General features: G+C 38.7%; 1 protein-coding gene across 2 annotated transcripts in view; it reads left to right on the top strand.

Annotated features, from left to right (window-relative positions):
* The window catches only part of ZFAT (zinc finger and AT-hook domain containing), a 74,459-nt gene that overhangs the window by 27,965 nt on the left and 30,571 nt on the right, over positions 1 to 15,923 (top strand). For both annotated transcript variants that reach the window (XM_083860695.1, XM_083860696.1), the window contains exons 5-8: positions 3,206 to 3,356; positions 3,635 to 5,094; positions 6,278 to 6,510; positions 12,907 to 12,994. In XM_083860695.1, coding sequence (XP_083716821.1) covers positions 3,206 to 3,356; positions 3,635 to 5,094; positions 6,278 to 6,510; positions 12,907 to 12,994 — 1,932 coding nt within the window. The remainder of the gene's footprint in view (positions 1 to 3,205; positions 3,357 to 3,634; positions 5,095 to 6,277; positions 6,511 to 12,906; positions 12,995 to 15,923) is intronic.

A 15,923-nucleotide genomic window follows, 5' to 3' on the forward strand; every position in this document is an offset into this window, starting at 1 on the left:
CAAAGCTCTTGCAGGGCAACGCCAAGCACAAGGGTCCTGCATCTGGACATGGAGTGATGGGATAAGGGGAAATAGCTTCAAACTGAAAAAAGGTAGTTTGAGATTAGGTTATAGGAAGAATTTCTTCACTGCGAGGGTGATAAGGCATGGAAAAGTTTGCTCAGAGGATTTGTGGATGCCCAATCTTGACTGCATTTATATTTTCAGTCTCTGTGACATTATGCTGTAGTTGTTCCATAACTTAATTATATGTCAGGTGAAAATGCATATTCCTATATTTTGTTTTAAGTCTGAATTGAACTGGCTTTTTGTGGATTGTGAGATGATTATTTACACTTCTTTTCCCCGCAGTATTTCTAATTACCGATTTTTTTTTCTGACATTTTACTTTCAGTTACCTCTTTTCCAAGCTGAAGGTCTCCAAATTCTGTATCCCTTTCCCAAACAAAATACTTCTGATTTTGTCTTTGTTACTGTTTACTGCTTCTTTTTATCTTTTTTGTGATCTGTACTTGAAGCTTTAAGATGTTTGCAGAATTTATATAGTTGAATTAATAGGAATTAGGTTGATGTTCTTTCCTGGTTTAATTCTGATCCACTCCTAATAATTCTGTTACCTTTTAGACTGTTGATAAGTATTGGAGAACTCTGTAGCGAAGGACAGGCTGCTTTTCTAAGGGACAGACTGGAAGGGGCTGGAGGCCGTCTCTGAGTTTGAGCCAGAGATAAGGCTCACTGGGTAATTCTTATCTGTAGAAGCTGCTGTCAGAATGTCATGAGAAACTCAAATCTTATTCTTCTGAAGGCAGATTTACTTAGATGATATTGACTGAAAAGAGGAAAGCAAAAGGCATAAATAAAGTCTAGTAAACTAAAGTCGATTCTGCCTTTAAAATAGAGATATGATAGTGCTGGAGGAAGGATTTTTCTGAAAGAAAAGATCACTACAGTAAACTTCTTCTTTTTTTCCCCCTGATATTTATATGCTTTGACTTCTTGAAATGATTGCCTAGGGAAACAGGAAAACCTTTATCTTCCTTATTGGCATATGGCGTTTTTAATGAAAAATAAGAGCTTGTATGTGTTTGCCTTTTTCTTAGGCATTTCCCTAGCCTGAATATTGAGGGCATTCTTTTTGGGATTTGGGGCATGTGGGGACTAGGCTGGATAAAGCCTAGAAACCACTTTTCTCATTTCCTGGGCATGTGGTGCAGTCATTAGTTTGTGATGTAGTGGTGATTGCTGCGTCTGCTGGTCTGTTGGCGCCTCAGTCAGCATCCCAAGTGGATGGAGACATGGAATGTTTCCTAATGCTTCCCTTCTACTTCCTTCTAAGGGTGGGAAGTAGCAACCTCCCACTAGGGGACATGATTGCCTTTTGTGAGCAGGTATTTCATCAGCATGTCTGAAAATCTGAATCTCCCTCTTCAAATTTTTAAAGACAATTGTCTCTCTGTGAACTGCATAGGTAATTTAGAGGCAGTAACATGAGGATAACCTTGGAGCATTCTGCCCACTCAAAGTATGCAAAATACTGGTGAGTTACTATTTATCTAGAGAGTATATATTTAGTTCACCCAATTTAGGTGATTAAATTTTTATAGTGGTAGTATGAAAGTCTATTAAACAGTTCAACAGTCCTTTTAGGAAATGCTCAAACATCCTGAAATGCAGAAGGACACAGAGGAGAGGTAGTGTGGAGCATTTAATGAGGATTTTTGTTTCACAGTCAGGAAACAGGAGGCCTGGAACAGGCAATCATGCATATAAAGCAGTTTAAGACCTATTTTCTTTAAACTGAGTCACTCTAAATATAGACTTTGCTTCTATTTTAAGTATTGAAGTATCAGAACACTTTTCTGGTGTCTATTCTGTTACCTTTGTGCTGAACCCACAGACTGAGCCATGGCTCCTATGCTCAAGGTCTCATCTCACTGAACAACCACAGTGCAACTGGGGAGATGCAATCCTGTGGACAACCTGACATTTGTGGGAGAGGGAGGAACAGGAAGAGTAGTTTTAATGTTCTGGCAACATGTAGAGTGAAAACTTAGAATCAGTTCTGTTGAACCTGCAGAATCTTTTGTACAGAAAGCATTATTAAAAACTAGTAGTCCAAAAAAGCTGGGTTTAGGTGCAACCAGTTTAGTGAACAACAGAGCTATTACAGTTTAGTTATTCTGTTTAGAGTTGGCTGATGTCCAGTCTGATAAGAAAAGCTTCAATAGCTCTATGTATTCCCAAATGGCCTCTTCTCAAAATATCTCAATTTCCCATTTAAAATCACTCTGAAGGACCCACAGAATCTCTGTTTTTCTCCTTGTTGCCTACAGCACTTTTTTTCTTCATGTAATGTCACTAAGTCTTTCACACGTGTTATTGGGTAACCACCACCGTGGTCTCAGAGACTTTATGTAAATACTGCTTATATTTCATAAATAATATCTTCAGGAATCTGGGCTTTATGCATTCAGTACAGCCCCTTCTGCTCCCAGTGGAGACTGAGAGGTGCACATGGAATATGGAATCAGAATATCTCCACAAAGATTGAGTCCAGCTCCTGGTCCAGCACAGGAAGCCCCAAGAATCGCACCATGTGCCTGAGAGCATTGTCCAAAGACTTTTTGAGCTCTGTCAGGCTTGGAGCTGTGACCACTGCCCTGGAAAGCCTGTTCCAAACATACTCTTTTATTCTGAGGGATGGCAATATGCCCCAAAATATAAAGAGTTTAAGGAAAAGATGTACAGAGTTTTAAATGTAGACTAAACTGTCTTTTAGACTAAACTTTTCCCCAGCCTTATTTGTGCAACTGATTAAACAACTTGGCGTAATTTTTCAAAGGATGTGTTATGAAGCAGAAAAACAGAAAGATTCAAATTTTATTTAGAAGATTTACAGTCTTTTAAAGGTGGAAGTATTTGGATGTAGGATCTTTTTGTAGCAGGCATCAACTACCATGAATAATGCTTTGTTCTATGCTAAAAAGTTATTTAAGCAGAACTGTGGTGTAAGTACTGATAGCTTCTAGAAGTGTATCCATCATTAACAACAGAAACGAAAACAGTCAAACTAATGATTACAGAGTTTATTGTTTAATTTACACTTTTATATTATAGACAGTGCATGTTTCTAGTATGAGATTTTTAAGTATGAGTTTTTTAAGTATGAGATTTTTAATTAGCATTCTTTCCATTCTTCCTTTAGGAGCCAGAAAAATTGTTCCTCTTGAGGCTTCTCCTCATGAAAATGAACCCTCAACTCCAGACACAACAGTCCAAGACCCATCACAACGAAAAGGATATCAAGAATATGCCATTCAGCAAACCCCATATGAACAGGCAATGAAAACAAGCAGGTAATTTTGAAATACTTATATTTGTGTTCATTGCGAAGATGAATGAAGTGCTTCCCCATCCATTTTCGTGAAACTGGGGTATTTTTCTGAGACCTTTAAGTAAAGGAACAGCTGAAAATTAGCTATAAGTTGTATAATTTAAAATGCCTTTGGAGAATACATTTTTTTTTTTTTAACTAAGCATTTCTGTCCATTTTGAATGTCTAGGGAATTTTTGATGCATTATGTTACCAAGGTTCACCACTGTAAATATAACTGTTTGTTTGGGGTTTTTTTAGGTTGGGTCCAACTCAACTGAAGATTTTTACATGTGAATACTGTAACAAGGTGTTCAAATTTAAACACTCCCTCCAAGCCCACCTGAGGATTCATACAAATGAGAAGCCTTACAAGTGCTCTTACTGCAGTTACGCCAGTGCCATCAAAGCCAACCTGAACGTTCACCTGCGGAAGCACACGGGGGAGAAGTTCAGCTGCGACTATTGCACCTTCACTTGCCTCAGCAAAGGCCATCTCAAAGTCCACATCGAAAGGGTGCATAAGAAAATCAAGCAGCACTGTCGTTTCTGCAAAAAGAAATACTCAGATGTTAAAAATCTGATCAAGCATATGAAGGAAACTCACGACCTTCAAGATAAAAAGGTGAAAGATGTTTTTGACGAGCTGCGCTTGATGACACGGGAGGGGAAAAGGCAACTTCTCTACGACTGCCACATTTGTGAGCGCAAGTTCAAAAATGAGCTGGACCGGGACCGCCACATGCTCGTTCATGGTGATGAAAGACCCTTTGCTTGTGAGCTCTGTGGCCATGGGGCCACTAAATACCAAGCCCTGGAGCTTCACGTTCGAAAGCACCCTTTTGTATACGTGTGTTCTGTGTGCCTGAAGAAGTTTGTCAGCTCTGTGAGGCTCCGTGCTCACATCAAAGACGTGCATGCAGATCTGCCAGAGGAGTCTGTTTTTAACAGTTCCATCAACCAAAGCTTCTGCCTGCTTGAGCCAGGAGGTGACATCCAGCCAGAAGCCCTTGGTGAACAGAAGACACAAACTGCAGATGTCACGAGTACTGATGCTGGTAACACCCCACAGCCATCTGCTTCTAAAGGTGAATCAGCAGCTGCAGATGCAAACCATGATGGTCAGCATAATGGTGATATAAAAATTGATGCAGTCTTTTCCTTAGTATTGGAAAACCCTCTGGTGAAGAATGTAGCAGAGACACTGTGTCAGACAACAGACGTAGCAGTCCCAGACATTCAGCCCTGTGCAGCATCAGATTGCTTCCTGCTGAAAAATGGTACTACTGGCCCTGAGGAGTTAAAAGGTTCTCCTCCAAATGGAGAGGATGTTAATCAATGCAGTTCTGTAAACGAGCAGGGTGACGAAATTCATCTTTTACTATCTGAAGACAAAAGTTTAAATGTGAGTCAGAGCAACACAACGACTGAGAACCTTCCTATTCTTGAAGAGAGAATCCAGCCTGTTCCGCCTGGTGAATCAGAAACAAGCAATGCACCCGTTCAAAATGCAGCAGAGCCCACAGACCCCTTGGCAGCAGCAGAAGCTGGTGCAGCCACCAGCCCACAGGCAGCCTCTTCTCACCCAGCTACAGCCAATGGGGGGAGTGGGTCTGTGGCCTTCATGCAGATCCTGGACAGCCTGCAGAAGAGACAAATGAACACTGAGCTGCGTGACAGGATAAGGAAGGTTTATGGAGACTTGGAATGTGAATACTGCGGTAAGGAGCAGTGGAATGATGTTTGGGGTTTTTTAAAATCTTATGCAGTGAGCTGTCTTTTCCCTGCTCCTCTGGTTTACAGTGTTTGGTATATTTGTGTGTCTTTATAGCAGTGTTAATTTTGTAGCTTAGTACGAATTCTGGGGTCCAGTGGGATTTACTTTCTGCTGTACAAATAATGTGAAATGAGTCAAATCTCCTCAAAAAAACCCACTAGTGGAATATAGCAAAGCAGCGCCTTGCAAGGCTCAATTTTGATGTGAAATTCGATAGAATTAGATTATTTCTGTCCACATGTGTCTCCCTAAGTCACAACTGTCACTGGGGCCAAGCACAGCAGATTTAGGCATGTGATAGGTATTAGTTCAGTCCATGCTTTAATGTTTGAGCTTCATTATCAGCTTAGTATAAAATTCAGTCTTTTTCATATAGTGTGGGAGGATGTACAGTAATATACATTCCGTACAATAGAAACATATATACTGGCATAATTTTGCGTCTTGTTTTGAACAACGTTCTTTGAGATGAAAATTTTAATTACATGGTATCAGATCAAGACTATCTTGATTTTAATTGTTTGGATATTTTAATTTATGGAAGTTAGAATAACACACCACTCCCACTTATTCTAACTGAAAGAGTTTGTGTTTACATAACTGTAAAGGAAGCAGTTTGGGATGTATTTCATAGGTTTCATTCTTGAAAAGGGAAAGTAATCAAAGTCTGAAAAAACAAGTTTTTGAAACACCCTAACATCATACTTTAGATGAATTGCTCTGAGCTTTTTGGTGCCATTATGCCAAAAAGGCTTTTAAGAAGAAGTAACATGAAAGGAAGTAATAGAAAATATTTTGACAATCTCTTCTAGTGTACAGTTGCATTCAGATTCCTTGTATAAGAGAACAGGTGTAAAAGGAGTTTTTCTTTAGGAAAAAGATCATTGATATGTATTAAAGCTGCTCTTGTTAGGCTGTTTCAGGATGTATAACATGATCTTTTTGGTGAAAGGTGGATTTGTAAACATATTTTCAGTAGCGAAGGGTCTTTAGCCAAGTTTTCATTAAAGACAAAAGGGACAGGATTCAAACAACATGTTCTGTCCTGAAAGAAAATCAGGGTTTTTTTTAATTTTCACTGACAATTATTTAGGAATGACTTTCTTCATGTCTAATTGAATTTTCAGGCAAGCTGTTTTGGTACCAGGTGCACTATGACATGCATGTCCGTACACACACTCGAGAACATTTGTATTACTGCTCCCAGTGCAATTATTCGTCCATCACCAAGAACTGCCTTAAGCGTCATGTCATTCAGAAGCACAGCAATATTTTGCTGAAATGTCCCACAGAGCATTGTGACTACTCCACTCCAGATAAATACAAGCTCCAGGCACACCTCAAAGTTCACACAGATCTGGTGAGTAGCAAACCAAATGTCAATTTTGTCTGAATTCAGTGCCTCCTTCAGTGTTTGTGATTCTGTGGTAGTACCTGAAGACATAGCTCAGGGTTCTTAGCTGTGTGTTGTCTGCACACTTCTGGGAATACCTGGCTTAAAGCAACTGGATATTTGGACCTTCACAGAGCTGTTTCCAGGAAAGTATGTCTGTATCCATTTTCTCTTTGGTTTTCCCAGTATTTTCAGATCCTTTGGGGTTTGAGTAGTAGAATAAAGTTGGTGTTATTGTTACATTACTTCATTCTATGAACTTGAATTCCCTTCCTTCATAAATAGATGACTTGGTAAAATGAAAATATGTTCTTCTTAATTATTACAGACAAAAGATATTTGAGTTTTTGAAATGGATTTTTTTCCTAGTATCTCCACCTAGTTACAGTTGAATATCTACCATTTTCTGTTGTTTTGATAGAGAGATCACATTTTAAAGGTTCCTGTCTTGTTCAGAAAACCCTCCAGCTCAGAGTGCCATGTGCTAAAACCGGTCTTGGTAGGCTCTTGATCAGTATTTCCAACAGCTGAAGTTCCTTTAAAGGTATTTAGAACAGAGCAACACTTCCTCCTACTCTTCATAAGCAGTTACTTATGGAGAACTTTAAAACTAAACAGAAGAGATGACACAAAAAGGAAAATATTCCCCCCTTTCATCCTTCCCTTCTGTAAATATTTGAAATGGAATCTAAATTTTTTGTGAAAGGTGCTGAAAGTTCACATAATAGACATTCTTTTTTGGATGTTTTTGAATTTGTGATGTTTACAATGCCCATCTGATAGCAAAAATCTGTGTAAGAGCACTTAAGGAAAAGGAGTCTACAATTAGCTCTCCTATATCCTTCCTTAAGTACCTGTTTTTCAACTGTGATGAATGTCCAACAGTTCCCACCAGGAAGATAATTTTCATAATTCTAAATAGAACTGAGAAAATGAATTTCATAATTAAAACCATTGTGACAGCAAGATCTTTCAGAAGCATGCTTAATGATGCTTACTGTCAAATATATTTATTTAAATGGATTGAAAAATTCATGTATTAGAATTTACTTAGTAACTGAATTTGGCTATTCTCATATTGGTCTTTGTGCCCACTGCTTGGTATGTTTACTCTGTGCATATCTCACTGAAAAGGACCACTTCTTCAAATACATATCCATGCACAGTTAAATGTGGAAATCTACTTAATTTTAATTTGAAAAATCAATTCTCAATAAGTATTAAAATTAAAACTTCTCTGGAGACAGGAGATATTGAAATCTCAGTTCAGTTCCTTGTGTGGATGCATATCCTTCATTACCTCCTTGCTGGCTGCATTTCAGCTGGATCTCTGCATTATTTGTAGAATATAAATGATGGATATTGAAAAGCAGCTTTCCCTTCATTCTTGTCTATATCACTGTAGAGCCACCCACCTTACTCTCTATGCAGCACCCAAGTCTTGCACTGAATTTGGGATTGGTTATTCCCTGACAGACGATGGGGAGTGTGAATGTGCTGCCTCTTGCCTTCTGTATTTGTTACACATTGTTGTTACAGGGAAGGTTTTCACCTTTGAGGCCTGGGAATTGAGGCGTGCCTTGATTCAAAACCAAAGCTTTGTATAGATACATTCTCTGATTTTCAGTACTCCTCTTTTTCTCCTAGGGTTTTTATTGTAGGTTTTCGATGTTTATTGGCATTTATTGAGCTCTTCCAAAGTTCAAACTCTGACATAACCTATCACTTCAATGTCATGGGACCTAGGAAAGGGCTGGGCAGTTTTAAATTGCTTTAGTACAGTTTATGTTATGAATGAGCTCATGGTGGCATTAAAGGGCAGGGTGTGGAATTAAACAATGCTGATGTAGGTACCAGAGTTTATTTAAAACCCCAGTGGCTTTTGCCGTACTCACTGTGCTGAGAAGATAAAAGTCACAGAGAGGTTTGTCTCTGAAAGTATTTTAAGTCAATGTATGTAATTGATACTGCAACATTAGCACCTCTATAAAATTGTAGTTCAGACCCAGAACCACCACTCGTTATTAGGTGCCTACATCTGCTTTCAGGCACATGTTGGGATGTAGATTATTCTTGTTCTTTGGAATGATGCTTAGAAATTCCATTATGCTGTTGACCTTTCATGTAATAGCGTGGCTGTTGGTGGGATGTGAGATGCTCAAGCTCTGATTGCTTATTTGCCCTTCCTGAGGAGAGTGAATTTTCACATGGCCACTGGTCTGGCTGTGTTACTCTGCCTCTGGAGCAGTGCTGCTGTGCAGTCAAGAATGCAAGGTACTGCAAAGGGAAGCAATTAACAAAAATATCTCTCATCTAATGATGGAGCACTCTGTTGGAAAACAGCTTTTACTCTTAGTCCTCACTTCCATTATGAATGTCAGCTTGGCATTTGTTTCTACTAATAGTTATTTCCTGAAAAAATGCTTAAGTGCTGTATGCAGGTGCTTGTCATTTTGTGAGCTGAGTTCTGCTTCTTGCCAGACTTCAGAAAAGTCTGTCTGAACATCTGCACATTTTTCTGTAGCCTCCATCAAACGTGTGCACAGCTGTCTCCTAGGTACATCACATCCTTTTAGCTGAGTTGCATGTTAATGGGACATCAGTTTAATGCAGGAATCTTTTGGGAAAATTTTATTTTGAACATCACGAAAACTATGGTGAAAATTTCTGGAGGTCTTCCCTCCTCAGAAGTGTAATTCAGGAGTTTAATTCTGATCTCATGAGGGTTAGAAATTAAATTTCTGTTGCTCTGAATAGTTGTGGGAGCAGGCTTTGGCCCTCAGTTCCTCTGCAAAATTATGCAATCAAATGTTGTCTTAATTGAGTTGTAGGAACTTTTCCTGGAAATGTTCTGTGAGTGCCAGTATTTAGTAGATGGTTTTAATTTTTCTTTTTGTGACTGTATACTTGTATGCCTATCCCTTGAATTACCTTGAAACAAATGCCTCAGAGAAATAAAATTCTCTTCAGAGCACTATAAATGGATAATGCAATATAGCTGATGCTTTCTTAGTGCAATTTTAATTCATTTATATAAAGAGAGATGCCTTGTGATTGTGATTATTATATAAGTGGCCTTATTTAATAACAAAACAGCATAAACAAGAAAATTTGTGATAGCATTAGACTAATTTATTTTCACTATGTTTAAGAATGCTTAAGTACCTAATTAAATTCCTGGTTTATGGAATGTAAACAACACTTTCAGTGAAAAACTTACCTTTATTTAGGAATTATTTGAAGTTTCTTATGTTTTCTCAAATTGGCTAATAGAAGTGTTGAACAAATATCAGAAAATTATTGACTTTGAATTTTAAATAGCTGATTTTGCAGCTGGTCTCTAACAAAGGTAGATCCAGCTCTCTCTATGCTTTGCTTCTGTCCCTGTCCTTCAAAAAAACCCTTTAAAGGCATTTGAAAGGCAGATCTTCCAATAAGGCATAGGAAAAATAACTTTTATTCTTACCAGAGGAGAACTTGCATGCTGAGAATGTGATTTCAGGTATTACTACAACCTCAGCCTTCAAAGGGCTTCTGTCATCACCTGTGGCCAGGGCACCTGAAGAACTGGAGCTGTGGTGCAGGGGACCTGCTCTGGGGCTCTGTGCTGTGGTCTGAGTGCTCTGAAATTTGCAACAGGGGATTTTTGAAGGCTGTTTTCAGAGTGATGGGATTACATGAAGGACTCACACAAGCACTCAGGGCAGCAACAGAAGAACATTTAAGCATTCCAAGCTGACAGCATAAGCTCCAGTACTCGGTGGCACTGGCCTGGATACCCAGCAAGGAAAGGTTTGGCTTCAGCTGGGAGCTCTCTGTGAGAACCTGGAGCTTGACAGACACACTTTGAAGGGGCTCAGTGCTCCTAGGCATGCTCTGTTACACTACAGAAGATAACCTTTTTGAAAATCACTTCTGCAGAACTTGCTGGAGATAACTTTCTAAGAGCTTGAAAAATGCTGTTGGGATTATTTCATTATTGAAGAATTTTGTTACCATCCTCTTGTGGAAAGATGTGTTCTCAGCACCCATCCATTCATGTTGCTCTATAGCTCTTGATGCATTTACTGATTATTTTGATTTTTTTCTCTAAGACATAGAGAGGCTTATAGCCTTGCCTTCCTCAAGAATATGAATAGGAAATTAGTCACAGTAGTCTCAGTTAACAGCACTTCAGTTGAAGTAGCATGTGTGTAGTGGAGTGTTGATTTTTTTTTATTATTTGACATTTGTCTCAGTGTTCTGGTCACACTGAGAAATACTTAATTCAGTGAGTATTAAAGACCAGCAACACCCAACTGTACATTAAAAGTATACTATTTTTTTCCCTTTATTTGTTGTATATTTTTAAATCAGATATGTAGCAAGTTTGAGGAACAGACCAAGATCTGTCAACAAACTTCAGCTCAAAAGCCCCAAATGATATTATGCTGTTTTCTTATATGTGCCAAATTATGAATGTGATCATACAACTATTGTCTTTGAAAAGGTGCAAACATTGCTATGGAGTTTTATTATGATCAATCTACCAGTCTTTAGTGGAGTAATGTGTTCGCACAGAAATCCAAAATCATCAGTAGCAGATTTCTGTTACATCAATTGAGAGACCCTCATTCCACAAATTAACAGCTCTATTTCAAGGTTTTGTCAGCTTTGTAGGCTCCTTGAATCTCTTCCAAAACTCAGCTAGTATTCTATGATGTTTCTTTTTTACCCTTAAGATTATTTGGGCTTAAAATTATGACAGCCCCAACTCCATCATAGCAAGGTACTGTCCTCAGCATGGTAATCCTTGTGTAGCTGCCATCCTCAGTCTCTGGTGCAGGTTTTCTCACAGGAGCAAATGATTGTCAGCTCAGGCAGAATTCTCCTTGTTCCACTGCCACAATAATGGCAGTGAGAGCTCCACATCCTGGTCATGGGAGTATTTATTGCTATTTCAGCCCAAGTGCTCTAGAGCTACTGCTGGATTTAACTTGTAGGTATGTCAGCACAGGGATTTATTTCTCAGAGGTGCATGAGACTGACTGCAAATGCTCCATCATATTCAAAAACCCATCTGCCATAAAAACTCATCAATTTTTGCTTTCCTTTCAAGAGTCCATTTACAGCTGTACAACTGCAACATCTGGACAATAATGACCTACTTGTACAGCCCTCCTTGCTATTCAGAGATACTCTTTGGTCAAAGGTCACAAACTGGTAGAGTCCAGGACCCTTAGCCTCCTGTGACCTCCAAATTTCTCACTCATAACACAGGATTCTGTCTCACTTTGATCAGTAATCTTCCTTTCACACTCTTCAGGAAGTATTTCTGTCCTCCTGAAATAAGTAGTGTCTTCAGCTTCCCTTTTCAGAGATCTCTGGTAGGTGGGTAGCTGCACCTCTCCAACCAGGTAATGTGTTACCTGGGCACCTGCCCAGCTGTCAGGACCAACTAGACTCCCTCCCTTCATCTGTGGTTTTGATAATCCACTCACAAATTAATCCAGAGGTGACTATAACCCACTCATTTGATTGAGCTTCCAGTTCCAGCAAGTACTTCTAAAAAGAGCAGTCTCTCCAATTTATATTATGACTATCAAGATTTAATTTAAAGTGTAAGGGAGAAAATTCCTACATTTCTACATGGAGTTAGATATATTTGTAAAATCATGAAAATTACAATTAGACTAAAATTTGCATAGAGGAAGAAATTACAACAAAACTCTCCAGCTGAACTTGACTGATAGTGTTAAATCTGTTATAACATCAGTGACACTGGGAAAATCCACAGTAGTCTCCAAGTGTTTAAATCAAAATAGCAGAATAAGACTTTAAATGCTACATAAAATGCTGAATATTTATAAAGTAGTTGGAAATGTAGACACTGAATAAGTAATGAAATCTGTCATTGTTAACTCTGCTGCTCGATTTCAGGCCATTTTATAAATCCACATAGTGGTGGTTGTCTTCAGAAGGGTAAGATCTGATCCTTAGGTTTCAGAAGGGTGGACTTGTGAAAAAAAAAAAAAAAGAAAAACCCCTAAATATTACTGCTTACATCAAATACATTTTCTTCTGTTATGTGACTTGATCTTTTGACTTCTGATTTTCTACAGAGTCAGTCAGAGGATAAGGCTTACATTTATTGTGCATATTCTCATCTGCTGTAACTTGGAGCCCTGTATTCATGAGGATTAATGATGTTCTTAGAGTCTTTTAATATTTCTCCTTCACTTATTTCACTATAAATACATTCATTTTTCCCTTAAAAACCAAACCTTGAATTATAACTTTGTTGAGAACCATGTATTACTGAATAATGACTATAGTCATTATACCAGTAGACTGAAAATGCAATCTCTTTCTTTCTCACTTAAGGATAAAAAGAGTTATACCTGTCCTGTGTGTGAGAAGTCATTTTCTGAAGATCGACTTATAAAATCTCACATCAAGACAAATCACCCTGGTAAGAAAAAAAAAATCAAGGAAGATTTCTCAGTCTATTGCAATAAATGGATGAGAGTTTAGAATGAGCAATGTAATGTGATTTTATTCCTAAGAAAGAGAAGAGTCTATTTCTAATTCAACTGGTTTAGAGTAAGAATTGTGTTGGTTTTGCAGATGTTAGACTTTAGAGTCAAAGTTGTTACTGTTTGAGCACGTATGTTTTGGGGTATGTCAGGTGATTGTACTAAGAAATCTGTCTTCATCTGGCAAAGGGTGAATTCAAATTAAGCACTGGGAGGTTTGGGATCAGGCATATAGACATCCTGTAGCAACCCAGGAGATGTAAAATTCCCACTGGCCTTACCTGAACTGATAGGAATGCATTCAGGGCTCAGGAATTGTCTGTAGGTGACTGATGTGAATGCAGAGCTGGCCCTGTGTGTGCCCAGGTCCCCTGGGCTGGGCTGGACCCCCAGGGCCAGCTGGATCTGCAGCAGGCCTTCTGCTAGAACCAGCTGGGATATGGTATTCCCAGTAGGAATCTGGAGCTGGCAGGCCTGGTTGGATCCAGCAAGCTGCTGCAGACTCTGTTTATACCTTGCATTCTGGTGCCCTGATTAACCAGTGCGAGTACAAGGTAACATGGAGGTGGTGAGCCAATGTCCTGTGCCTGAGTAAACAATCCTTTCTCAGATCTTGGGAATTTGGTGTGAAAATGCTGCTGTGGGGACTGATTTAAGCCTCACTGATGTGAACTCAGCAGAGCCACACTGGTGTGTCCCTAATTTTGTGCTTCTCAGGATCTGTTAGATTGGATAGAAAGCCCTGCTGCTACTGCAGAGGAGAGAGAGGTGGCACTTTCATTAATTCATCTACAGTGCTCCTTAAAACCTGACATAATTGGATACAAGGAAGGAAAACACTGGTCAGGCTCAAACTGAGTCTGAGGGGAAAAAAATCCAATTAAAATGATGTAACTTTCCTTGTCTTTCTTGTCAGATGTACAGCATAATAGGTAAAGCAGTAGTTTATCTTCTTACTGCCACTAGATAGTGCTAGACCCGTGTTTTAAACAATTTCCTTCACTTTAATTTCACCCTTAACTCCCACTTCAGCTCTTTAGTTACTAAACCTCTTTATTTGCAGACCACTCCAGAGCACAGTGGTTGGAGGGCTTGTCGTACGTCAGAGGACATGTCTGATGCAGGAAATTGAGATGAGAAAAGGCTTCTGAGCTATACTGTAGTCAGGAGGTATAACACCAGTAAGCATAGAAATTGAATCTCAAGAACTGTGCCTTTCAAGCCTTTTTGCTGCCTCAGGCAGGGAGCATAGGAGACTTCCCTAAATAAGGGGATCTGTGACCTGGCAGGACATGATGTTCTGTGCCATTAGCCTGCACTGGTCCCACTGATTGCTGCATGATCAGTGTATGCTGTGTTTGAGGTCCAGAAATACCAGTTAACTCTAGAGCCCTGAAGTACTAAACTCATGGATTTAAATACTCCTGAAGAATTCATTTGATATCTGAATCCCTCTAAAAAAATGCGGTGTAAAATTTTTTTATTCGAGTGGGTCTTTTAAACTCTTACAACAGAAGTAAGGTTTTAAAAAGAAAATCTGCACAATTATTTTGTGTTTTTATTTTTCATTTGTGTATCACAGGTGCATAGGGTTAAAAGCAGAATAGCAGATTTATTAGCTGTATCTCTGTTGTATTAAAGAAATACTACATCTAAGATATGCCTATGTAATAGTTATGCAACAACCCTATTTAAATATATGGAGGAGAATTAATGCACAAATCTTTTTTATTTCTGTGAATTTTCTCCTTGTAATCAGGAAGAAATCCTTTATTTGTACACCATACTTAATTACAAGCCAAATAAATGTGAGGGGGCTGATGGTATAAGCCATTAAGTACTGCAGTGGCATGAGTGCAGTTGTTTTCAAAAATGTAAATGAAAATGAATAAAGATGAAAGGCAAGATGGGTACTGTTAACAGGAATTGAATTTAAAACAACATATCAAAAATTAATTTAAACTGAAATACTTTCGTATTTATCATTAAAATGTTATTTCTAGAACTCCCTCTCTCCTTCCTTTCTTAGTATCATTCAGCTTGCCACACTCCCTTGTCTCTTCTGTTTCATCAAGTAGAAAGTATGAAATCAAAAAGTACTCCTTCCTCTTCTGTATTTGCAGAGGAGTTGAATTTTGGTCCCATAAAGGCTGAGAGACCAAAATCTCCGTAGACTTTGGCAGAGCAATATTTCAGACCAAAGAGATAAGAGAGTTTGGCTTTATTGCCCAATGATTTTTGTACTCAGCAGTGAAGGAGGAGTCTTGGGTTCTCAGCTCTCAGAATTATCTACCTTTCATCCACTGTCTGATTTAATATGATATTTTTAATAGTTCTGAGACATGAGAGGCATCAGCTTCCACAGCTCCCCACTGAGCAGACATCCTAGCCTGCAGTCATGAATGCAGAATCTAAACCATGAAAGGCAGATGAGGGTTCAGACTTATGGCTGTATTTTTCTTTTTTTGGTACTTTAGAACTTATCTCTGCTCAGTTCATGGGCTTTTATAGTTACCTTTTGAGGTTATTTTCCCTGTACATATGAGTTCAGGCAGGATTTTTGCGATTCCATTCTGGGGTTGATCATCAGGAGACAAGGTGATTTTGGTAAAAATCTAAGTTTAGACCTAGGAACTTTGAAATTTATAAGATTTGGGGCATAATATGTCACCAGCTTTCATGTCTTAAGGTTTAGATTGTATGAGTGTTGTATTTTCATTAAGTCAAGAGATAGCATTTCATTCATCTGACGTGCATTGAGCAATTTGATTTATTTTTAAAAGCATCTGGCAATGTTTTCATTATGCGTCTGGGCCACTTTAATTTAAACTTCATTATTTTGAACTTTTTCACTGTGACAACCCA

The sequence above is a fragment of the Zosterops lateralis genome, assembly GCF_965231275.1.
Source record: "Zosterops lateralis genome assembly, chromosome: 1".
Classification (NCBI taxonomy): domain Eukaryota; kingdom Metazoa; phylum Chordata; class Aves; order Passeriformes; family Zosteropidae; genus Zosterops; species Zosterops lateralis.